Source organism: Coccinella septempunctata, chromosome 3, assembly GCF_907165205.1.
Source record: "Coccinella septempunctata chromosome 3, icCocSept1.1, whole genome shotgun sequence".
In the NCBI taxonomy this organism is placed as follows: Eukaryota; Metazoa; Arthropoda; class Insecta; order Coleoptera; family Coccinellidae; genus Coccinella; species Coccinella septempunctata.
Genome location: NC_058191.1, coordinates 4,005,691 through 4,031,577, shown reverse-complemented (window position 1 = coordinate 4,031,577; position 25,887 = coordinate 4,005,691). Strand labels below are relative to the sequence as shown.

The 25,887-nt window shown below is 33.5% G+C and overlaps 2 protein-coding genes across 3 annotated transcripts; both read right to left on the bottom strand.

Annotated features, from left to right (window-relative positions):
* Window positions 1-338: 338 nt before the first annotated feature.
* On the bottom strand, window positions 339-14,255 carry LOC123309832 (protein cramped). Of its 2 annotated transcripts, none has more exons than XM_044893115.1 (12): window positions 14,008-14,255; window positions 13,122-13,361; window positions 12,781-13,047; window positions 12,526-12,726; window positions 9,519-9,709; window positions 8,771-9,005; window positions 6,584-7,128; window positions 5,139-5,429; window positions 4,903-5,058; window positions 4,314-4,674; window positions 555-712; window positions 339-500 (listed from the first exon to the last, which is right to left on the bottom strand). In XM_044893115.1, exons 2-12 carry the CDS (start codon window positions 13,345-13,347, stop codon window positions 399-401), a joined length of 2,733 nt encoding a protein of 910 aa, XP_044749050.1. In that variant the 5' UTR covers window positions 13,348-13,361; window positions 14,008-14,255; the 3' UTR covers window positions 339-398. The 2 variants fall into 2 exon arrangements, with proteins under 2 accessions (XP_044749050.1, XP_044749049.1); XM_044893114.1 differs by having other exon boundaries at window positions 14,063-14,254.
* A 7,081-nt stretch (window positions 14,256-21,336) lies between these two features.
* Window positions 21,337-24,684, bottom strand: LOC123309467. Its single transcript, XM_044892606.1, has 2 exons — window positions 24,582-24,684; window positions 21,337-22,386 (listed from the first exon to the last, which is right to left on the bottom strand). The coding sequence occupies exon 2, from the start codon at window positions 22,369-22,371 to the stop codon at window positions 21,733-21,735; it is 639 nt and encodes a 212-aa protein (XP_044748541.1). The 5' UTR covers window positions 22,372-22,386; window positions 24,582-24,684; the 3' UTR covers window positions 21,337-21,732.
* Between the last annotated feature and the right edge of the window lie 1,203 nt (window positions 24,685-25,887).

The window sequence follows — 25,887 nt, the reverse complement described above, 5'->3', positions numbered from 1 at the left end:
TGTCGCACAGCCATAACGACAGCTATCATCTGCCACTGAGGCATCCTTGGCGATATATTTCATGTAGTTCCTTGTTGGAATCACCTGATCCTCTGGAGCCCTCTGTCTCAGGAAACAACCTTCCGGAAGTCAACCAGTAGTTCGACGCAGATATGTCGTCGTTATTTTCATCATTGAAAGGAATTATTCACCGTTTGGTGATATTGGCCCTTAAACTGCGTTTTACTTCCTTGTTATCGCCAACAACTTAGATGACGCCGAACTGTGTATAGTACTGGGATAGGTTTCCTCTTTCAAAACAATAGTTGACACTCAGATTGAAAGAAAAACTAAAGTGATAGACATATAAGTAGTACTATATTTTTTCTTATAAAATATACATTAAATAAAATAACAAATCAGTTTGCTGTGTCACCTACCACTTTATTAGCCAAATCAGCGAATTTAGCTGTATAATCAAAACTATTCTCAGTCAAGAGAGACCGGAACTGACAATCCACCTAGAAAAGTAGAAATTATGAGAAATGAGAAAGCCACACCACTCACTAACTTACTACATCCTCAGTTACATCCTCATGAGATTTCATTGGGGATTCTAGATGACCTAAAAAACTACTCAAGGAAAAATCAGCCACATCTGAACTGATCCACTGGTTTTCATTTTCTTTGAGGAGTACCGAAGGACTAAGAGATCTTGTAGGGTCCAATAAGGCTGTAAACAGATATGAACATGTGTTAATATTTAGATTTTCACCCGAGACCTTGAAACAGAGGAAAAATTGGATTTTGTCACTGATATCGCAGAATGATTTTGCCGATATGTTAATTATGTTATTTCAAGAATAGAAGATAGAAAGAGTATTTAGAAAACTAGCCGTCAAAATTATGGAACAAATTCATTTTCTCAGAAGAAAAATATTTAGGAAAAATACTGAAACAGGTCAATTTCTGTTTAACTTTCACCAAATTTTTATGTATTTTTGAAGGATTTTTGTTGCACTCTGTGCCATCTCCATCAACCCTCTAAATTTTATGAATAGGGAAAGTGGATCATGTGGTACTTTATTGGCAAGGCCTTTGTATCTTCTTTACAGGCATGAGGAAATTTTCAAGAAAACATTTTTTTTTTAAATTAGTTAGGTTAGGTTAGGTTTTCAGTTTGTCATGGCGCATTTACTTTGAGACGATGGTACCTGAATAAATTTGTCACCGAATGAAAGTCGACCATTACAGTTTTGTTCGTGCATAACTTTCAACCCCTACAAACCCTTTTTGGGTTGTCAGAAATCTTTCCTTGAATTGAAACATTTTATGGAAAAGTTTCAATTTCAGTAGAAACGAACTAATAACATATCTACTTAAAATCATAACTGAAGCGCAGTGTTTCACACATTTTAATTTTTCACGTGAGGGGGTTGAAAGTTGTGCATAAACAAAACTGTAATGGTCGACTTTCATTCGGTGACAAATTTCATCAGGTACCATCGTCTCAAAGTAAATGAGCCATGACAAAGTGCACATACTGAAAACCTCTTTGAACAAATTTAGAAAAAAAATTTTTTCTTGAAAATTTCTGCATGCCTGTGAAGAAGATACAAAGGCCTTGCCAAAAAAGTACCACATGACCCACTTTCCTTCAAAAATGCATAAAAATTTGGTAAAAGTGAAACAAAAATTGACCTGATTCAGGTCAAAATATTTGTTGACCAATATTTTTCTTCTGAGAAAATGAATTTGTTCCATAATTTTGACGTGCACTGTACACAAGAGATTTCATTATACAGGGTGTCTTACCCTAAACTCTCAAAAATATAAAGTTGTGTAGATGAGATCAGAAGATACCCCGTTTTCCAAGCATGAGTGAAATATTTTTTTTCAGATATATTTGTGAATAATTGTAAAGTTCAAGATTTTTCTCGCGGTTGGCAAGTTGAATTAATTTTTCGAATAAAAAATTTCCGTGAAATTTTATTTACAGTGAAAATGAAATTATTTTAAATGTCCGGTCACAAAGATGTCCTGAAAATACACTGCGCAAAAAAATTAACGCACATTATGGAAATCTCAAATTTATTCTACAACTGAAGATGTTCTCAATGATAATTATTTTTATCAGAATGATGCATGCATATGTTATCCACTTTCAACGGTTTTCTTCAATACAGATGTTTTTTCCCAGCAAGAATAAAAAAGATGATATTATCAGATTTTGAATGTATTGGCTCCATTCTAAAATCAGTTGTTCTCGATCAATTCTAGTGATCAATAGTTTTTCTTTCGTTTGATTTTCTACACTCGATTGCTATGCAACGCGAAACACGCAATTTGACCCAAGAGGAATGTGCCCAAGCGGTAGTTTTGCGAGAAGAAGGGTGGACATACACAAGAATTGCAGAAAGGTTTGGAGTAACCATACAAGTGTGTCCAGAATGTTGCAGCGATTTAGGGAGACAGGTATGAATGTCCGAAGATCAGGACAAGGTAGACCACGGGTAACATCTGCCATTCAAGAACGTTACTTGAGAGTTTCTTCGTTGAGACAACGGTTTGCAACCGCTCGCCTCCTTCAAATTCAGCTTGAGCAAACTCGTGAGGTGCAAATTAGCACTCAGACAATAAGAAATCGCCTCAGAGAATATGATTTAAGGCTTCGTGTCGCGGCAAGAGGCACAGCTCTTACCCCAGCCCATCGAAGGGCGCGTTTGGATTTTGCGAGAGAGCATATCCATTGGGAAGAGGCCGATTGGGAAAGAGTTCTCTTCACAGATGAGTCAAGATTCTGCCTCTACCATTGTGATCGACGTTCCCTTGTATACAGACGTCCACATGAAAGATATGCTCAGTGCAATTTCCTGAATACTACTGGCTTCGGGGGAGGATCGATTATGGTATGGGGTGGAATATCTTTGATTGCTCGCACAGACCTAGTGGTCGTTGATAATGGAGCTATGAATGCTGATAAGTATATAAGGAACATCCTTGAAGAGCATGTACTGCCATTTGCCCCATACATTGGTGAAAATTTCATTTTTATGGACGATAATGCCAGACCCCATCGTGCGCGCATCGTTCAGGAGTACCTTGAAGAGGTTTGAAGTCTCCCAAAAAATGGCCAGCAAGAAGTCCAGATCTCAATCCGATTGAGCAGGTTTGGGACAACCTCAATAAAAGGCTGAGAAGTTCAGAAAATCATCCAGCTACTCTTAATGACTTAGGAATCCAACTTGGAGAAATCTGGGAAGGATTAGATCAGAACATTTTAAGATCACTCATTTTGAGTATGAAGCGTCGTTGCCGAGCTGTAATTAACGCAAGGGGTGGAAATACCAAGTATTAAATCACTTATCAGCATTTCAGTATTTTGAAAATTGTTCATTTCTCTTCTTTCACATAAGATTCGGTGAAATCCTGAATTTTTCTTCCATTTAATGTGTCTTGTTTCGTTCAAAACCTTCCCGAGAGAACATAAAAAATAAGTTATAAAGTCAATGTAGAGTTAACTTTCAAAAATTGAGATTTTCAGAATGTGCGTTAATTTTTTTGCGCAGTGTAAGTGGTGTTCGATTTCTGTGAGAATTTGTTTACGGAAATTCGTTGAAAATCGTGTATATTCAAAAAATAGGATCCAACGTTTCGGCACTTTATTAGGCCTTCTTTAGGCTGAAAAACAAGTAAAAAACAAAAATCAGTGACGTATATTAACAAGCAGAATATAAACATCACAATCAATTTATAAGTCAAGAAAAATTTTAAATCTACATAAAAGACAATTAGAAACACTCATGACAAAGAAATTCAAACTATAAAAAACTCTACAATCTGGTAAAAATATCACAGCGGACCCAACAAGACACTTAAATATATTAAAGTCATAGAAAAAGGGAGATACTCATTGTCAGAATAATTAAAACCAAAAAACTTCGACCCTGCAAGCAAACAAACATCGATATTTAAATCCATTCTCGGTTTTCCTGGTTAATTTTTAATGCCGATTTTCTATATGCAAGTGTCTGTGATATTTTTACAAGATTGAATTGTTTTTCCTTGTTTGAATTTCTTTCTTATGAGTGTTTAATTGTCTTATATGTAGATTTAAAATTTTTTATGACTTATAGATCCAGTGTGATGTTTATATTCAGCTTGTTTACATATGTCTATGATTTTTGTTTTTACTTGTTTCTCAGCCTGAAGAAGGCCTAATAAAGTGCCGAAACGTCGTGAAGGAAAATGGTAGCGTGTTTTTGTTCCTTAGACCGATATTTCCAAATTACATTCAATATATAATAAGCTCAGTTTATAAATAAATCAATTACCATCTAAGTTATTAGGTTGATAGGTGCCGTCCATTTCATTCGCATTCATATTTGTATCCGCCGATTTATTTTCTATCACTTCTGAGAATCGACGACAATCTTCTTCCATACACACAACTTGCTCGAAATTGTTATCAGTATCACATTCTATGGCGCCGGTATCTGTTTCTTGTTCTCCATTACCGACACTCGTTTGATGGCTGGAGTTTTTGCCACCACGGGAAATGATGTTCATACAAACTATTTGGTGACCGCTGCTTGCCTTTGGCATCAATGGTAATTCCCTCTCCACAACCAGCTGTTTGGTTATAAGTCTTCGCCCTTTTCTTATACTATATTTAGGTTTCAATTTTTCAATACTCTGAAAATTCGATTAATATTTCTTATTTTCAATATTTCATACAGTATGGTATGTAAGTTTAGATGAAAAAAAAGAAGAGACACACACACAAAATCATAAGAAAAGTACAAAAATCAAACTGTCCTTGGCCACTTATGCACTGAATGGACTAAAAATTTCGATCTTCCACAGCCACCCTAGATATCAATAAAACTTCAAGCGAAAAGAAGAAAACTTCATCATACTCACATCGAGTTGAGCAATTAAATGAACTGGTGGCGTTTTACTTTGTGGCTTCACAAAATCCTCAAATTTAGGAATTTTTTGTTTTTGTTGTTGCTGTTGTTCTTCAATACTTGCTGTGCTCGGTGACGATTCAGTCTCCGTTTCGGCCTTATTGACCTTCTAAAGATGGAAAGAAATAAATTTTCAATAATGCCTCTACAACTCAACAGTTTTAAGTGTGAAAAATTATTTATAAATACCTCTTCGATTTCAACCACTTTAGTGGGAATTTTTTTGGATGATGTATTTTTAGGGGAGCATATATGACCGCAAGAACATTTCGGGGTAACATTTTTTTGATGCATTCTCATTAAGTCAACTAGCTTCCTCAATGTGTCGCTATATCCGAAATTGTCCAACCTACTATCACTCGATTCATTCAATTTTGTTTCACATTCCAGGTTTGGAACCTCACCATCTACACTACTTGAATTTCGGTTTACTTTTTTCACCCAATGATATTCCAGAACCAATTTTGATGCAGAACCAAACTGAAGAGAGAGAGAGAAATGTCTATTTATATAATTTTGTTGTTACTGAAAACGTACGGAACCACATAACAGATTATTTTCATAAAACAGTTGGAAAATGTTAACTTCATGTTATAGCTCAAAATAAAACTGTTGGAAAAAATCATCGTACAACGTCATCTTTGTTCGCACCGCTTTTTTTTGGCTTTTTGTAGATTTATTCTCGGCAACGAGATACAGCAATGAATGAGTATTTCAAAATTTGACCAAAGTTGAAATCGTCCAAATTTCAATTTTGGCCTCTAACTCGAAAACAATAGAAGATAGTGAAATGCAGTTGATGGCATTACAAGTTTCTCGAAAAAAGACGAACGTAATGTGCCATTCATTCTCCTGTATCTCGTTGGGTTAAAAAGTTGCAGTTCATGTATCACCAATTTTGCCCACCACCCACCAATAAATTTGTATTCACAAACAGTATGTTAGTGTACTGCATGCAGATTTCAAATGTGCTACTTAGATACGTTTGCACTAAACGCACTTATTGTTAAGTGTCCCTTAAAATGAACCCTTAACTTAAATTACGTTGCACCAACTGTTAAGTGACATTTAAATGGCTAAAGCTAGCTTTAAATTTAAGCGCTCCTGTAATGACCACTTAGGTATTTAAGGGCGGGATTCTAACCTAAAATAATTTGTTGAACTTATAAACTGGCTGCAGAACTGCTGTGGTTTTTCTAATAACGTCAAGTACCTTTTATTTGACAATCCATTTCATTATCAATAATAATGCTAATTCAGCAACAAAAAGTTGTCACTCTTTGATAATAATATAATAGTTTACTTGACACTGACTGACAGGACCATAAAGTTGGGTTAATGAAATGACAACGATCATCGCCAACCGGCCAACCAATGAAAAGGCTTTATTGGACTAGAATGAAGTTGCACCAAAATGAAAAACTGAAATATCACTAGATATCAAAACTTAAGGGCCCCTTACTTAAGATTCTGTTAAGCGGCAGTCGTGAGTACTCATTTTAAGGGGGATTGGTGCAAACGGCCCTTAGTATTTAGTACTACATACTACTTGGAATATGTTGCTCAATGTAAAAAGAAAAATTTTATATTCCTGCAAAAGAAATTGAGAGCTAGAGAAACAATAAGTTACTTACCATTAAGTACAGTTCTCCTATAGTTAAATTATCACAGTCATCCACAGTCCAGCCATTTCTTATTTCATCTAATTTGGATAATTGTTCTTCAACAGATATGTCCTTGTTCTTCCTATTATTATCATCGGAAATTTCATCGGGAATTAAGACAATCGGTGATTTATCAACAGGTGCAAACGACAAGTCCATTGGATGAACTGTATCAAACGAATTATCTTCTTTTTTGAATCGTGGGGTTTTCGACGTACTAGGTGAAGAGAGCAGATCTGAGCTCTTCTCTTTGTTCGTTGAAATACACATAACCTCTTCATTAACTGCTGTGTCACTTTCTATGTGCGGAAGGCATTCCTCTGTAACAGTAGTCGGACAAGCTAGATTTTCCACGGCGTTCAGAATATAAGTTGAATTATTAGGAATTGATACATTTTCAACGTCATTCTTATCAGTCAGAAGTTGGATCCCATCCCTCAGTTCAGACTTCACTGGCAACTTAGTGATAGTTTCTGAGAAACTATCAGTTCTCACTTTCTGCGTTGATTTCTTAGCTGAAAATAAATGTATGTTTATCGTTCATTTCCATATATGTTTGAACTTGGCCTAGCACTTTATGATTTTCGAAAAAAAAAACTTTCTGCTGAATTGTGCTACAAAATGAATGATCCCAGCACTTTTCGAAAATTTGGGTTTCAACGGCTGAAATATATTGTGCCAAGTATAAAGGGTGAGCCTTCGATTCGTACAAATATTTTAACAGTAGATTTTTGAGGACAAACACTTTTTTACCATACTATTTTAAAAATATAGCCATTTCAAGTTTTCATAATGAGCTATGCCACCACTGGAAAAACAAAAGCCCTTCAGAATCACTAGCTAAATCTGTGACACAAAACATCTGTGGATTTATTACACAGAGTTGCATTCAGCCGCAATTTTTCGAATACTACAGATATTTTTTATTTTTGAAGATCAAATTACTCGAAAACGGCGCATTTTGCAAAAAAATATGAAGAATACTTTTATTTTACAAAACGTTCAAATATTCCTCAGATAGCGTCCAACTTAGTTTCAAGAGTTGGGTTCTTTGAATTTTTGCTATTTTTATGGTACGTAATGCGGTCATAATGTGAAAACTGGAAGACGTGGGTAATATCTTGTGTTCGAAAAAGATTAATCAAATAAATGAAAAACTATATTCCGAAATTAATTTCATTCGATAAAACGGTTTGTGAGATAAATTCCTATTACATTGAGACAAGACCTTTTTTTCTTAGTAACAAAAATTCTAAAATTGATTTCATTACTCGAAAATATTGATTTGATAACTATGGGATTCAATAGTGAAAAAAAAAACCGAGGAAAAGCAAGAATTATAAAATAAGTATAGTCTTAATAAATTAAATTTTACAAAAGGTGTTCCAGGTGGCCACTATTAGCTCTAATCCACGCTCTACACCTTCTAATGAATGATTGCTTTATTGTGCTTGTATGTCTCATCTCAGTTGTAACTCATTGCAATATTATATTATTTTGTATTCAATTCTGGAAATACAGTGTGTCATACCATTTTGGAATCTCAATAAAGCAAGCACGTTTCTTCTGACTTTAGTAGTCAGTTATCCATATTATAATTTTCAATTTTGACAAAATATAATACAAAGTAAAAAGTAGCAAAATAGATTGGTGCAATAGACCCCTGGTGTTTGAAAAAAAATGATTCTGTTTTCGGTCACCTTTAGAATGAAAAGTAGTTCAATCACGACAAATTTTAACTATTTTTTGCCCTGTCGACACATTAAAAATAATTGAGCACGACTTTGGTAAGACTTTTATTTCAAGAAAATCGACTGTATTGAAAGAATGAAATCCAATTCCACAATCGCGATTTTTTAAGGTCTTCCACCATTTCAGAGTTGTTTTTTCCGAATTCCACACTATATTTGGATTAAGCATAAACAGATACTAAGATGTGACCAAAAATCGTGAATACAACTGGCTGAACAATGTGAAATTGAAAAAAAATTTAATTATATATTTATACTGTTTATTTTGTGTTATTCTGATATACTAAGTGTAAGTCCTGTCTATTTTATCAAAAAGTGTTACTAATGACGAGTATCCTGCGATTAAATATAAACTATAAACTTGATATCATATAAACTAAAATAAAAGAATGTTTCTTAAACTTACTGTCTTTTTTGTCGTTTACTTTCGAACCATCAATTCCCATCCTCTCTTCGTAAGCCTTCAGACATATATTCTCTTTTGTGATGAAATCGCATACTTCAGTTCGTGCCAAATTTAATTTTGCCCCTTTGGGGGGAGCGAATTTCAATTGTGACGTAATAAGTGTAGCATCTATATCCAGTATCTCATCATCATTCTCTCCATTCAAAACTTCTTCCCTTGGATAATTGTTCCTGAGCTGTTCCAAAAATTAAGGAAAATCTCGGAAATAATATTAACTTGAGACGTTTTTGAAGTTGACTAATGGAAGGATAAGCTTAAAGGAGGGTTTATACAGTCTTAGAAAGTACTAAGAATTGAAATAAGAACTAACAGATATTCGCCATCTGCCAATAGGGCTTTTTTATTCTGTTTTATTTCAATTCGTATTTCATCTTAGTTGCTGTATAAACTGAACTTTAGCTTTTCAATTATAAACTTGCGGTCAAAGTTGAACACATTGATGTTTTCCAAAGATGCATAGTTGCCGTATTAATATTAATATTTTTTCAATCACATCAACTTATAACGTTATAGTATGTGCATTCTCATGTGCAAATCCAGGAGGCTGTAATTCCTGAATAGACGGCCTCTTGGCAAAATCATCCATTATGTGTGGAGAATCTATGGCCAAATTTTGTTGTATTGATTTCAGGACATCCTGTATAATCCTTCTTTGAAATGAGTAATTTTTTTTGAGACAGAAGGATACATATTCCAGTTCTGCAGCTTTCCATCTTCTTGAAACGCAATTAATGAAAGTGCTAAGCTTTTTTTGAAGTGGTAATTCAGTTTTTACTCTTGGATTCAAAGCAAAACTTTGCACTTTGAGGAAAGCTTGCATATCTCTTGGTTGCAGTTGAATAATCACCCTTGGTGGTAATTTCAGGTCATCATCCTTGTCTGAAAAAAATTGGTACAGATGCACAATCTCATATATGAAATATATATAGATATATACCCTAATCAAGAATGATTGACATCAAGGGTGGCTGTGTGGATAATAAAGTAAGATTTTGAGTTGCAGAATTCTTGTTGGTTATGGGAATTGACAGTGATCCATAGAGCAATTAGATATAAATCTATGCGCTGACTGAAAATATTTTCAATTTTGTATTACCGTTTATCTTCTTAATTTAATCGAACAAGTTGAGGAAATCACTGTATCAATTTTGAATGCTGATTCATTTGGCCTGAATTTGAGTATTTCTTCATTTGAAATACTTTTCTATGTTATATTTATATATTTTAGTTCTGCAATCGAATCTACAGAAATTATTGGGGATATTTTGTTGCTAGATATTGAGCTGGGAGCTGGACTTTCAAGGCCTACTGGGATGTTGATACTTTTTAGGGTTTTCACTCCCAATCTCTGGAACAAAATCAATAAAAAAATTGAAATAACCGATTTGCTCCTGCGTAAATTCTTGCACTAATTTGTCAGGAGCAAATCAAGTAGAAAAAATTAGTGCAAGGAGCAAATCGGTTATTTCAATTTTTTAATTGATTTTGTTCCCTAGATTGGGAGTGAAAACCCTAAAAAGTTTCAGAAGATAGTTTTTGAATAGACTATATTAGGAAATATGTTGGTAATAGCCCATTCGGTGAAGGGTTCTCTACAATGAACTTTCTCCCCAAAATATTTTCAAACACCTGTAACTTCCAGTTATACTGGAAACAGCCTACCACTTTCTTATTTCAAAAGACACACCCAGTATATCTTTGCATCACCTTCGGTGAAACTCAACATGTTTCATTTTGATGAAAAAAAGGTGAAAACAGGAGGTCACACTTTTTGGAATATTTCTGCTGAGGAAGTTTTGTCCAAAAAAACTTAAACCTAAATTCTATAATGAAGTATTATAATTTTGCTGTTTGGATCTAAAATGTACAGGGTGTAGATCATGACAAAATCATCCAATTGGACAAGATCATCCAGTTGGACAAATAGAATTCATGATAACTTAATATTTTCAAATTACAACCTATATTTTTCATTATTTCAGTCTGTTCTACCTATAAAAAGAGGGAAGGTAACTTAGGTAAACACTATCCCTAAAATGGAAAGAGTCTTCAAAGAAAAACTTGAAATAAAGAGAGCCATTTTGTACTACTACAAACAATTTATGAAAAACCATTCATGATATTTCAAAACTACTTAGAATTTCAGTTTTATTCTGCGATTTCCAGAAATCTCAGTTTCAAGTTTATCTTTGATAACTCCGAAAGTTTCTATTTTAGGTATAGGGTTTATTCAAGTAACCATTCTCTTCCTCTACATAGAACCGACTAAAGTAATCAAAAATATAGGTAGTTATATAAAGATTTTGAGTTTTGATGAATTCGATATGTCCAATTTGATGCTCTTCTCATAAACACCCCGTACTTTTTAGTTCTAAACCGCAGTGTTATAACACTATATAATTAAAAAAAATTAAAATGCTAAGGGTTCTACTGTGAAAAATCTCCTCAGCAAAAATAATTAAAGAAATAATGTGACTTCCCATTTTCATCATGGGAATAGCAATAATTCATAAACCTTTGAGTTTTTACCCAAGAACACCACACTTTTGAAAGACAAATCAGCTATGTAGCGATGCAAAGATGTACTGGGTGTACCATTTGAAATAAGAAAGTAGTAGGTTGTTCTGGTATAGCCAGAAGTTGCAGAGGCCTGAAAATATTTTACTATTCAAAAAAATTACAAAGTTATTCATTGTCAAGAACCCCAATGTGCAAATTTTCAGCACAAAATTATGATTAGTCCTCCATAAACGCCTAATAAGCCTTCCCAGAGAATCACCATGTTTATATCATTCAAACTTGGATGTTAAACTGGATGGAAGAATAGTTTTCTGGATTGCAGCCACCTTGCTCTCTGATTCCATTGATTCAGAGTAATCTATGTGTTTATGAATTTAGAAAAATCTTTATCAAGAACATCAAATTAATGTGCTTGAAGAAATACTTTCTTGAAAATAGAAAAGAAATGAGAAGGCTATAACTGTAGACTTTTTTTGGTATGATGATTTGATTACAAAGTTCACTACAATTGCAAAAATCTGCGCCTACAAACCTTTTGATTTCAAATCAAAGGAAAAGTTAGGGAAGTAAAAAGGTGCATTTATTTTAGTTCTGAATTGATTGGCTTTGAAGATGACTTACATTTTGAAAATCCAGGATTGAGTTAATAAAATCTTATTAATGTCTTAGTTTTTTATATATGACAAAAAAACACTTCAAAGAAAATTAAAATTTTTAATTAGGATAACTTTAGGTGTGATATTCTGCACTTGCGATAATTTTTCTAAATAAATATGTGCACTTGGACCCTCAATTATAATAATTTCATAGGATTTTCATTTCATCTAAAATTCTTGATCTTCGAATAATGGCAAAATTTCATCAGGTAAAATTTTGCACACAGAGGCCCAAAATAATGGTTTTATTCAGTATAGATCCAATATTACTGACTATCTATTCGCTAAATAAATAAATACCGACTGTCAAATCAGTAGTCAAAAAAATTCTTCAATATTTGAGCATCAATGCAGTCTTAACTGTTATTTTGTTAATCCTATAATGATGATAAATTTCAAAAAAAATATCGAAATTCGAAACAATCATCTAAATTGGTGATTCTGCATAAAAAGTATGCATGGGATCACACTGTGCAAACAGCCACACCATATGGAAAGAAAATTCACTTTACTACTTACCATCTAGTTTATTTAGTCTTCGCAGGGCAGGACACATGGGAGTTCTCACTCTTAGCATTTTACCTTTCACTCGTACAGTAACACATCCTAGATGAACCAGCTCATTCAATTTGAAGTAAATTTTTTGTGTGGTCGGTACTTTTTTCCTGAGTTCCCCATAGTTTATAAGTCCATACAACTCTTGAACTGTTCTTTTCACACCTGAAAAAGTGTGAAATGTAAACTTGTTCTTATGACATTCTCTTTCTCATATACCATCAGAAAACTTTAAGTACTTGGATATTTTGTGCCAAGTTCTGTAATAAAGGTGCCTAACATGATCTTTTCTGAATTCATCAGTAACACCCTTCTTTTTCAGTTTCTGCAAGATGAAAGCATAAATATTTTCAAAATCTTTTCCATACTCATTTACTGCATCGAAAAATAAATTATTAACTTCTTCGCTTATCCAGGATATATTGAATTTTCGTTGTTCTTTATGAGGAGTTTGATCAGATTTTTGTTCCTCCTTTTTGTCCGGAACTGAAAACAAAACAGAATATTTGAAGAAAATATGGAATATCCTATGAAATCATAAAGTGATTTATAATTCATACCTGATTTTTCAGGTGTATTTGCAGCACTCAACAAGTTAGCATCTAGCTTTATCTTCTTGAAAACTCTGGCACTGGAGCGTAAAGCCTGATTTTTATCATTTCCTTCAGAATAAGTTGTAACAGATCCAAGAAGTTCTTCAACAGGAATATTTTGCAGAAGAATATCAGGATTTATGCGCTGAGTAGCATGCAAATTCGTTTCTTCCTTCTTGGTTTCATTATTCATTTTTTCTGAAAGATCTACACAGACACTTCAATTGTTTGTAAAGGAATGTTTATAATTTAACATTTTAACAATAATAAACCCGACAAATCATCTCCAGTTGAAGTCAAAAACAGCATGAATTGATTATTGAAAAATTAAGAGTAATATTTAACGAGTCTCTAATTTCTAGCCAAAAACTGAGAAGGAATTAAGATAGAAAGCTTGTTAAAACTATGTATGCAAAACTCGGATAAGGGAGCATAAATACCAAATTGAATTTGAAAGAAAACATCTGTATTTGTTGCGTTCAATGGAAATTATTTCATGAGAAATTGAGACCTGAATACGTGAAAATGGAGTCGTGTCTGTTATCGTGAGGAACTTTCTAAGTTCATTTCCAACAAATATCTGGCAAAAATATAATTGAAAAATATCAGTAAATGATTCTTATTAGTTGCAAGTTCCTTTTCACTCAATTTTCCATGGATAATGGTTCTCAAACGAGAGAATTCCCAAATTTATTAGTGATGAATATGACCTAAAATGGATTCCATCTGACTAAAGGATCAGTGAAGATTTTATAATTAAAGTTCTTATAACTTAAATAGAATGAAAACTCAAAAATCCTGAAATAGGAGATCAACATTTAGGATATTTAGATCTAATACTTGATTTTCTAACCTAAACAATTATTCGAAGAGCTATTTATTTACATCATCACTGACAGAAAACTTACTTGGAATACCGAACTTTTTCCACTCTTGTCACTCACAGTATGAACTATTTGGATGAAAAACTAATCAACTCATATCTGAAATAATTACCCCCAAACATTTTTCAATAAGAAAAAAGAACAAAATATCAAAGCTGCACAAAATACAAATGCAAATACAAAAATGGTTAATGGAGCAACTGATGAGCAGGCGCAAGATTACTACCCAAGTCATGTACTTCAGCGTTGTTTTGCGCAAGTAGGTATATACGAAAAAGGGAAAAAAATGTATTTTTTTGTGAGTAATGTCTTCAATATAATCTTTTATATTATAAAACGATAGTGATATTTTTAATTCTCCAATCTTTCTTCAGTTTTGAAATCTTTGGTAACTAAAGAAGAAAATTCATTCGTATCTGAAATTTTTGAATAATAAAAGGTATAAAGCTAATACAAAACAAACATAAAAATAAAAATATGTTTATTTCAGGAAAATAATCCTCGTTTGCACCGACTTATTTGAGGATTATTGAGGCTTCCTTAAGCAATACTTTTATATTTCAGTGATTGCTATATGCCATGAAAATATATTGAACTCAATAAAGAAACGAATTGAAATGTTCAATATATGAAAATCAGAGTAATAAGTTTATAGTTATATAAGTCTCAACATTAAGCCTGCCTCAAATAAGCTGGTGCAAGAGGGCATCAAATTTGATTGCTAGAAATTTGACAATTTTAAAACAATTTTGTTGGTGTGTTTTTTCGTTTTTTCCATTGCTTTTGGTGTGTTTTTTTTGTTTTTCCATCGCTTGTTTTTTTCGGTGTTTCCATTGCTTCAACGATATCGATATAACAGCCTTTTTAAGTTTTTAATCAGTTCTTCATATTTCTGACGTGTATTATTTTTTGATATAATTAAGTATTGTACATTGTCAGGGCTGTCGCTAGCCTATCTGTCCACTATGAAGAATGCAAGTTTTACTTCGTAAACGCGGTTTCCGATGAAGGATGAAAAGATTGTTAATTATTCTCGAAAATCAAATGCATCAAAGGAATCAGGCATAGAAATCATCGTATCTTTCAATAACAGAAAGATTCGGAAAATTTCACAAATAATATTCAGTATTTTTCAACTTGAGGCTGCATTCATTATAATAAATAATTCAGCTTTCGAGCTATATTTGTTTTGCATCTCTATATTTGGAGTGAGCCTTTCATCAAAAAATGTTTTCAGCCCTTATACTCACTTTGTCAGAAAAATCTTGATCACTCATCTTTCACCATAATAAGGTATTTCCTGAATTGTGAAGACATTTACGACATACTATTAACATCAGATTTCGATAGCGAGTTATTCTTGTCTGTCGCCAGTTTTTAGATGAACCGAAGCAAAATAGTATTCCTTTTAGCTCCTTGTGGAGAAAAGTTAGTCTTGATCTATCATCCAAAAATTAACTGAGCGATAGTTGACTAGTTATTTGATATTCGTGTTCTCCAAGAGTACCTATAACCAAAGAGTAACAACTTGCTATAACCTTAGCAAAGTGAATCAGACTGACAGATATATCTGTACTAGTTCTAAACGGGGAATGGGAGACATAAAATAATTATACAGGGTGGGTCTTTGACTCGTACAAATATTTTAACAGTAGATTCTTGAGATCAAAAGAAACACTTTTTTCCTTCACCATTTTTTCCGAATCGGCTCGGTTTAAAAGATACAGGCTGTTGAAAAACCATGAAAAATGTAGTGGTAGTGTTAGTCAAATGAACCTAATCATTTTAATTGGGAATTTAAAGATGTTGTTCGGACAGGATCTCTATTGATAATTGAATTTCTTACATGAATTCCGAAATGAGTAGGTACCGTTATAATGAATTATTTATTTATTTATTTTCACTGGAACACAAACAGGAACAAGTCCCAGAGGCAGTGTTCACTCAGTTACAAATAAAACCTCAATTATACATGTAATATACCTATCAACTAAACAAACAAAACAAAACAAAAATCACATGTAAAATACCGTATTCAAATATATACATACAATTAACCCGGAAAAATCGAAAACGAAAGATGACGTTTCAGATATTTTTTAAAAGTTGTCAGCGAACAAGAAAAGAAATCGACGTGTGGGGAATTTGGGGTGTAGTTTTTTCTCCTCAGGGAGACCTGAAATATGTTTTCTGACCTGAGCCTTAGATCAGATACCCTAAAGCGAATCTCCTCCAAAATACCAGGAGCAATGATCAAACCATTCAACAGCATGAACATGCGAATAAAGCATCATTATAAATGAATAATCTGTTTTTTGTGATTTGAGGGTATATTGTAGATTTCAGGGGTGTTTCATTGTACTGCGACCCTAAGATCCACTGCGTGCCCCCCATCAGAGCTGTTCTGGCAATCACGTAGGTAGTCTACAGTTCGCCCTTCAGTTTTGGAGTTATAATGAACTCCACTATATCTGAGATGGCTTCAAGGATGTTATTACTTCCTCAAGTTACAAATTTTTTTTTTTCCAAAGCATATTTTGCGTTTAGCTATCAATGGCGATTGGAATTTCACAAGAGGTAATGAATTCTCAATTGTGTAATAACTATGCCCAATTTCAGTTGAATATCTTGTGAAGTGTAGATACTCGTACTAAGACCTTTTTCCTTAAAATTCGTTAAGGAATCTCCCCTCTTCGATTGTACTTCCAATTTAGGAACACACAGTATATAGAGTATAGGAAGAGTATACAGAGTACTTTACCATCCATAGTGAACACTATGGTGGGTAAGGTACTCTTCATAATGTAAACAAACAACTGACTACACAAAATTGACACCAGGTGGCGCACTATATAAGATGAATCTTTGACTCTCAAAACTATTTTAACAGTAGATTCTTCAGATTACAAGAAACACTTTTTCCTATACCATTTTTTCCGATTCGGCCCTGATAAAAAGATATAGCTTCATAATGAGCTGTGCCACCCCTGGAAAAATAGAATTACCTTCAGAATAACTAGATAAATCTGTGACACTATACATCTTTGTATCTTTAAAAAAGTGTTGCATTCGGTCAAAGTACCTAATTTTTCGAATTTCACAGATATTTTTTATTTTTGAACATCAAATCACTCGAAAATGGCGCATATTGTTACGAGTAAATATAAAGAATACTTTTATTTTACAAAACGTTTAAATGTTCATTAGATAGCATCCAAACTTAGTTTCAAGAGTTTGGTTCTTTGAATTTTTGGTATTTTTATTTTTAGAATAATTAGAAAATTGGAAGCCGTGGGTGATATCTTTTGTGTTCGAAAAAGATTATGAGCTGTTTATACCACGGGACTTTCTAGCCATCCATATAAGGCGTAAAGGGGGAAAGTCTACCAGAATGTGGAATGTTGCCAGAAAACTTGAACGAAAAGTAGAAGCTTGAACGAGAAGTAGAAGCTTTGAGTATTCAACCCTCACATTTTAATACTCAAGGGTAGAAGTTACTAATGTTACAATAGTTTCTATTTTCGTCGAAAAGATGGCAGCACTTAACGAACATCTTTCTTCAATTTCACCAGGATACGAATTGTAGTCAATGGCGAGACTTTTCCAGAAATTTTTTCATGTGGAAACTCATAGAAGAGATAATTTCACCTCGGAAAGATTATAACATAAATGAATACTTGTTCTTCAATGAAAAATTTTTTTTTCTACAAGCGTGCGCGTTCAACCTTTTTCCGTTTGATGAATAAAAGAATTTCTAATTTTCCGAGATGATGAACTGATTGAACTGAAAACCCCATATACCTAAATTAGAGGTTTCTGAAGTAAGATATTCATTTTCTCTTTTTGAACTGACCTCTGTGGACCCCTCTCAATTAAATAAATGAAAAACTATATTCCGAAATCCATTTCATTCGATAAAACCGTTTGTGACATAGAACTAAAAATAACATTTTTCTATGGTTTCTCAACAGCCTGTATCTTTTGAATCGAGCTGATCCGGAAAAAATGATAACTAAAAAAAAATGATGTACTAAAGAAATTTGATAATTACAGGAGCAAATTTTCAATCCAACAAACTGCTCTATTTGGTCTCTGGGGTTTAGTTAGATGTGTCACTTCGCCCACATTTAGGGCTGCCAGATTTTCAGAAATGAAAGGCCGGAGGAGGGTCCCATTTCACAATGAATTTAAACCCTATTTTATGATATCCAGACACCCGAATAGGTTGTCTATGCAGCCGAATATTGGAATTGATGATAGTTCAGTATACAGAAAAATCGGGAGGTTAATAGCTTAGTTTGAATCAGGAGGGAGTGCAGTGGCGGATTTACATATTTGCCGCCAGTAGGCTATTCAAATTTTGCCGCCCTTACCATAATTATTTAGTTCAAGTTCAGCATTTACTTCTGCAACTATAAAAACAAGTAACAAAGACGAAAACAAACAGCAAATATAATATATACATGGTGCATAGGAATAGTTGCGAAAAATTAAATTCTTTGTCAAAAAATAGGGTATATCTTCAATGTGAAATTTTTTTTCTGAGCCCCCTGCTTGGTTACAGCACCATAAAGGTGGCACCCGAAAAGCAGTTTTTGATTTTTTTTTGAGAATCGAAAAACTGACAAGAATGAAATTAAGCGGATATTTTATGCGGGGAAGTTTCCGGTGCTATTCCTCTATGATTGAAAGTGCTAGCTATTGAAAGCACCACTAAACATTGTTCCGCAAGAAACTTTTTTCCATATCCATATTTCACAATAAGAAAATTGATTTTGGATAGCTTGAGCCATTCTTAATAAATAAGGTGTTTTGTAGTATCTTGCGAAAATTCACGGTTTTTCAGAAAAAAAAGACCGTAAACAAAGTGCATATCGAACATTTCTTCATTTGCGCACACAATCATTTTACAAAATTCTCAAGATGATAGCCAAATCAACAAATAATTTTAAGTGAATCAAAGTTAATCAAAACTAGTCAGTTGCCATATCAAAATTACATCTGCTTACTAGATAAATTCTTGTTCTGCAATTATTCCAGCCTCTACGACTCATGCTATCATCATGATTATTTTTTTATACCGTGAATTTTTAGAAATCACAAGAGACCTAATTTTTGAGAATGGATTTAGTTAACCAAAATTAATTTTTCATTGTAAAATATGAATATCGAAAAAGTTTCTTGCTAAACAAAGATCAGGGATGGCTTTTTCTACCCCTTTCTATCACAGACAAAGAGAACCTAACATTTTTTTTAATGCCCGTATAAAATGTCTGCTTGATTCAATACGTGTCAGTTCATTGATTTTCAATTACAAAAATTGAAAACTGTTTTTTCGGGCGCCATTTTTAGGGGACTGTAACTAAGCAGGGGTACAAAAAAGGAAAGACCTTCCCTATTTTTTTGAAACCCCCTAAATTTTCTGCAACTATTCATATTATTATATATAGGTATTATATGGCCACAAACTAAATGACGCTGACAATAAAATAGGAAGGTAAGTCATAAAAGTCTCACCTCGGGTTTCATAAAGCATGATCAGGGAATCAACCAATACGTCAATTTGTTCTTGTTTTCAAGTTATAATTCAGTCAAGATCATTTAGAATATCATTCTCGCATCAAATTATAATATTTATAGGTCCACTAAATTATTCTCAATTGCTACTTGTTCAATATATTCAAAAATGAAAAGGTTTCAGTGATTTCATTTTAGAAATCAAGTGACTGTCAAATCGTTGATCACAAAATCAAAGTTTTATAAAACCCGCTGTTAAAATATCTTTCTGTTATGTCGTCTTATGAAATTTTGTTAATTAGTTCTGACTCTATACATAAAAAAACCAAAGCGTTCAGCTTTTCTTGTCCTAATGTGGTTCTTACGTACCAAACTTTTCACCTTTTTCAAGCAAAAAAAAGCTTCTCTCCCCGAACCATTTGTCGCTGGTGTATACATAGAGCCATAGGTACGAACTACTATATCGAAGTTTGGACAAACATTTCTTGAATTGTGTTTTCGGAGGCACCGAAGCAACACATCCCAACGATTCAGAATCACCAAAAATTTTTCACCCTCACGGAGTTTCAGTAAAGAGTCCAGTGCGGCCGAAATAAGAGGGAAACAGGAAAATAATAACCATGCAGGGCAACATAATGATGCACTACTTGTTCAGTTTTTTTTTTATATTTCGGGAAAATCCATAGACCTATAAAACACATGGACGCGGACGCGCCCTTTCAGTGAGTTTCAATAGCCACGAGTGCGGCCAACATGAGATGGAGCTAGTATGGGCAAGATGGTATTAATTTCCTAGCTATATTTGTATATTTGCGCCCGTTAGAGATAAAAACAAGTACCTATAATCGAATATAAAAAATTGAACGAATATTAGTATCATTTAGATTGCGTTTAATGATCCAATTAGAACTAAAGAGCACAATTTTTGCTTTCGGCAACTATTCCTCGGAAAATACAACAGATAAGTTCATGAAAAGTTTGTAAATAAATTGATTTGAATAAAAACAATTGAGCACATTTTTAGCCAACACAATATTCTGATTTCTTGTTCAATATCTGAAAAAATATTTCATTGATCAATATTGATCAAAAGGTTGAAAACTAGACATTACAATATGCATACTAATTTTCTCTTCTAATCTCAAGTGCTTCTTGAGTATTATTTTATCTAGATGAGAAAAGAATTGACATACATTTATTGATTTGAAATGAATAATTCAACTATGATATAATAAATCGATTAATACATTCGAAGTTACTATACCTGTGAAATTTCACTTTATCTGTCTTTTCAACTCATTTCGTACTATTAATTGCACTCTACGAGGACACCATTATTAATTTAATAATAGAAAAAGGATACGACATTCAAAGTTGATCTAAAATTGATGAGAAAATTCTGAAAATTTCGATAAATACAAAGTTCAAACGAATGTTTTGCCCATACTAGCTTTATCTTATTTCGGCCGCACCCCCTCTCTCTCTACGCCGTGTCCATGTGTTTAATATGTCTATGGGAAAATCAGATGTAGATAGATATTAAATTGGTTTTGAAATACAAGTATTTCAGTTTCTATTATGGGTTCAACAAAAATTGTCCCCAAATTTGCCACCTCCTAAAATCTGCCGCCCTAGGCTTCAGCCTACTCAGCCTCTATGGTAAATCTGCCACTTTGGGAGTGTGAGAAATCGGGATACTCCCGCGTAAATTGGGATTAGATTTGGAAAAAATTATCCAAAAAGCTTTATTAAGGGATTAAGGTACTAGTCAGAAACTCATCATGAATTAGAAAATATATTGACCATCAATAACACTGTAAACATATAGGTATGTATAACAAATATTGCTAAGATGATGTACTAAGGAGAAACATGAAATTCTATTCTATACAGAGCACCTTATTATATAGCACCATTGAGTTTAAAGTATATGACGATATTTGATACTCAATGATATACCTAGCATTAATACGCTCATAAAAACCTATACCTACTTTCTTCTTTTTTATTTTATTCATGATTCATGATAATATTTCAATATCGCATTGATTCAACACTAAATTGATAAAGCATATCGAGATAAATGTGTAGGTACCTACCTACAAAATCAGTCCACATATTTTGCGAGTTTATATTTTAATGCCGATCCAATATACGAGAATTACATTTTTCGATTATCAGAGATTGGTCCTTAGTTTTTGTAAAATATCTCCTTGGACATATTTACCATTTTTTTCTTTCTCAGAAATCCCAAAATCTTCTTTTTCAGAACAGTAACTATATTTTAAATCAATAATACCATTCGGAATATTTTCACGCGTAACAACGACACCTATCAGTTTGATAGTCTGATTGGCATAAAATGCAATCAGAGCCATGTTACACATTTTCAGATTGTTAGTTACGTGATACTCATTATTATGTCTTATATTTTTGTTTCCAGTGTCGATCGCGATGTGACATGTTCCATAATCTCTAAAATTAATGAAAACTTTCCTAACTTTTCCTTCCATTTGATATTGGAACGATTCTCTTTCTGTTACCCTCGAACGCCAATGAGATAAGTGTTCATAATCAGCAAAACCAACACTGACATGCTTGCCATCAGTTATTTCAAAACCAACTTCAGTTGGGCGATGAAAGGCTACATACAATAAATTGCATGGCCTCTCTCCAACAATCTCAAATTTCCTTCCTTTTATGGTGAAATTACAAGAGTTGTCGCTAGATTCTAGAGTATCTACATATGCCCTTACATATTCGGTGTCGGCTTTAACGCCGGCCAGTAAAGCCAAAATCCATAGGGCCCTCATCATGCAGAAAGGAGTAATCTGCAAAAAAAAATTCTGTTGGTAATTTTCAATGAACGACATGCGTGATAATATATGCTTCTGAACTTGGCTAATGAATATATTATTGAATTAAAATATTGTTATACAGGGTGGTCCACAAAATTTAACACCTCGCGAACAAAAGCTGCTTTATTTAACGTACGACATCTTGGAAAAAATATATCCGCTGCTTACGTTGTGCAACTGGTTGCCAAATTTGACCTTTCTGTTTCAGTCGGTAAAAAAAGATTCTGTGGTACTACACTTCTGTGGATCTTTCAAAAAGAGTTGCATTCGGTCGATGTACCAAATTTTTCAAATTTCATGCATATTTTCCATTTTTGAACGTCAAATTACTCGGAAACTATATTTCAAAATTCATTTCTTTCGATAAAACCGTATGGGAGAAATATAAAAATAACATTTCTTATGTTTTTCAACAACCTGTATCTTTTAATCCGAGCCGATTCGGAAAAAGTGGTAAGGGAAAAAAATTTTTCCTTTGATCTCAAGAATCTAATGTAAAATATTTGTACTAGTCAAAGACTCACCCTGTATATGCTATGGTGTTTATGCGTTAAAACATAATAATTTATTGTAAACAGAGAAATAATAAAAGTTTATAATAACACAAAAACGAGAATATAATAATATTAATACAATGTGCATTACACTGTGGAATGAGATTAGGGCTTCGGGCGTTGCTAGAGAAGCTGCTACATCTTCAAAATTTAAATGTCTGAAATATTTGATCAGGGAGAAAAACGCTGCTGCATTAACCTTTTTTTTATGTTTGTAACTTGAAACATGCAGTACAATATCTCTTCTTTCTCCAAATGCAGTGTTTAATTGACCCAAACACTTCGTACATTGGAATCGAGTTTTGTTTTTTTAAGGAATGGAAATTCTTTTGAAAGATCTTCCGTAAATTTGCACTTTCTTTTTTATTATCCATCTCGAATATTCTTGAGAAAAATACTGAATTGAATTCAAGATTTTGACGGACATTTTGACGGACGTTTTCCAGTGACGGACTTCTCGAACGATTGACGGACTGTCCGTCACAATGACGGACGTCTGGTCACCTTAAATGAGGATGATCCCGATCGCGGACTCCAGTTCTGTGAAGTGATCAGATGATTTTGATTAACGGTTTTCAAAACTACATGTTTTTCGGACGAGTGTTCATTTTACCTTAACGGCATTGTGAACCGGCATAACTATCGCCATTGGTCAGATGAAAACCCAAGATTATTTCGAGAGGTGCATACTCAGCTTCCCCAAAATTCCCCAATTACCACGTGAGAGGTAATATTAGGAATATTGAGTAATTTTCAGTTATACCTGAATTTCAGCGTAATTTTGGCATATATGGCTATGAAAATCTTTGCAATATAAAGAATTGAATCGCAGATGTCACCTCCTCGTTATTTTTATCGAAATATAGGGTGAGCTTGAAACGAAACAGACGGGATAACGGGCGGAATAAATTTATTTTGAAAAAATGCTCGAACACGTCGATTTTTGTTCCGAAGGGGACTGGTACTGTACGAAATTCAAAATTGAATATCTCGAAAACGAATGCAATAAATGAGGAAAAAATTAATACGCTGAATTCAGCATAAAAAGGTCTTTCAAATGAGGTATCACTCACCCTATCTTTCCTATTCAAAATTTAGGGGTTTGTGTTTTAACACTAAGGGTTGAAGCGATATAGTTGTGAATTTGACCTTAAAAGTGGTCCCCCTCGAAACAAAAATCGATGTGTCGGAGAATTTTTTTGAAATGAATTTATTCCGCCCGTTATCTCGTCTGTTTCGTTTTAAAAAGCCTCTATGTCGAAAAACCGTCGAAAAATGATTGTGAAATCAAGTTTTATTGACACTAAAGTTTTTTCTCATAAAAAAACACTAAATTGAAAAAAAAAGACACGGAGTGACAACAAGACGTCCTTTAACTTCAATTTAAAAAAAAAATCAAGGCTTCACGTAAGAAATTGAAAGCTTAAATTAGGAACTAGTGAAGTGAATGCCTTTTTTTGAACGGACATTCTTGAGGTATTACTTCTCGAAAAATTCGAGTAGTTCCGGTGTGTAATTATAAATCATTCAATGGTCGTGGCGCGTGCCGTTTATGCGAAAATAACATACTGATAAGAAATAAAAATAAAGAAATATCATTAGTTGTACTCTTACCAAGTAATGTCAACCACGACCTACTCGACTGGTGACTTTTGATGACTGATAACTGATGGTGATTGATGTCAGTATTTATATATATTTTATACATATGCTTTTTCTATCTCTTCAACATTGACTTTTGGCCTCAGATCAAAGGATTTCTAGATAGACTCACGCAGCGCTAAAGTGAAACCAACCATATTTATGTTTCACCCCTAATTCTAAAAACTAGAAGCATCTATTCAATATTGCCAAGGAATCAGGAAAAATACATATATGTAGTAAAAACGTTTTTGTATCTGGAAAAACTCATGAGGATGAAGGTGATACCAGTATTAAATACAACCGTCACTCTACATGACTAGTTGAGATATGTCACATTAGTTTTCAGCAGGGGAAATTCAACATTGTTACCAGAATGTGATAGTAGGTTACTCATCAGGTATATATGTGTAACACAATATCAGTTATTTTGGACAAATTTTAGCAGATACTCAAATCACTTAACTGGAAAACGAAACAATTTGGAAAACTTTTCTTCAAAGAGTTTTCCACAAGCTATAATAGCTTTTTCAGGTGAAAAAGCAAAACAATCAGTTACGTTTATTGTTTTTCATCATTGTATGACCGCAGTTGAACGACGATCATAAGGAAAGCGGTTTTCATAGGAAAACTTACATTAGTGTCCTTAAGTCAACGAATTAAGGCTAACGCCTAGGGTCGTCGCCCAAAAATCTTTGGAATTCATTGTCGTACTTTTACACCACCGAACAAGTCGATTCCAACGCATCCAAATACCTATTTGCCTTAACATATATGTTAATCCTCTCACCTCTCACGAGGTTTTGAATTTGAATGCGATCAGGGGTGGAGTTGATTTGATTAGTGAACATCTAGATTAGAAGGTGTAGATTTATTAATGGGGGTTTCAATGCATTCGGACCGGCCTATTGTGCCCATCAGAGTTGTTTTCTCTCGCCTTCCAGTTAGAGTTCTAATGAACTCCAGTATCTGAGATATCTTCAACAATATTACTCCTTCACTTCTACAAAGGCGATTTTTTGCGCTGTTAGCATATCCACTATGGTTTATGTTATTTGTGACGTCATAGTTACTGACTGACATTTTTTGGAAGGTGTCAATCATGTCATCCGTCAGTTCTGTCTGATTTGTTCGATTTATTGGAGATCGATTATGGCAAATAGAATAAGTGAGGACTGTGAGGAGGATAGAGTAATAATAAGAGAAGAAAATCCATATCAAAATCTTCTTCAACAGGGAGAAGATGAATACTTTTGTGGAAAGTACAACTTGATGGGGG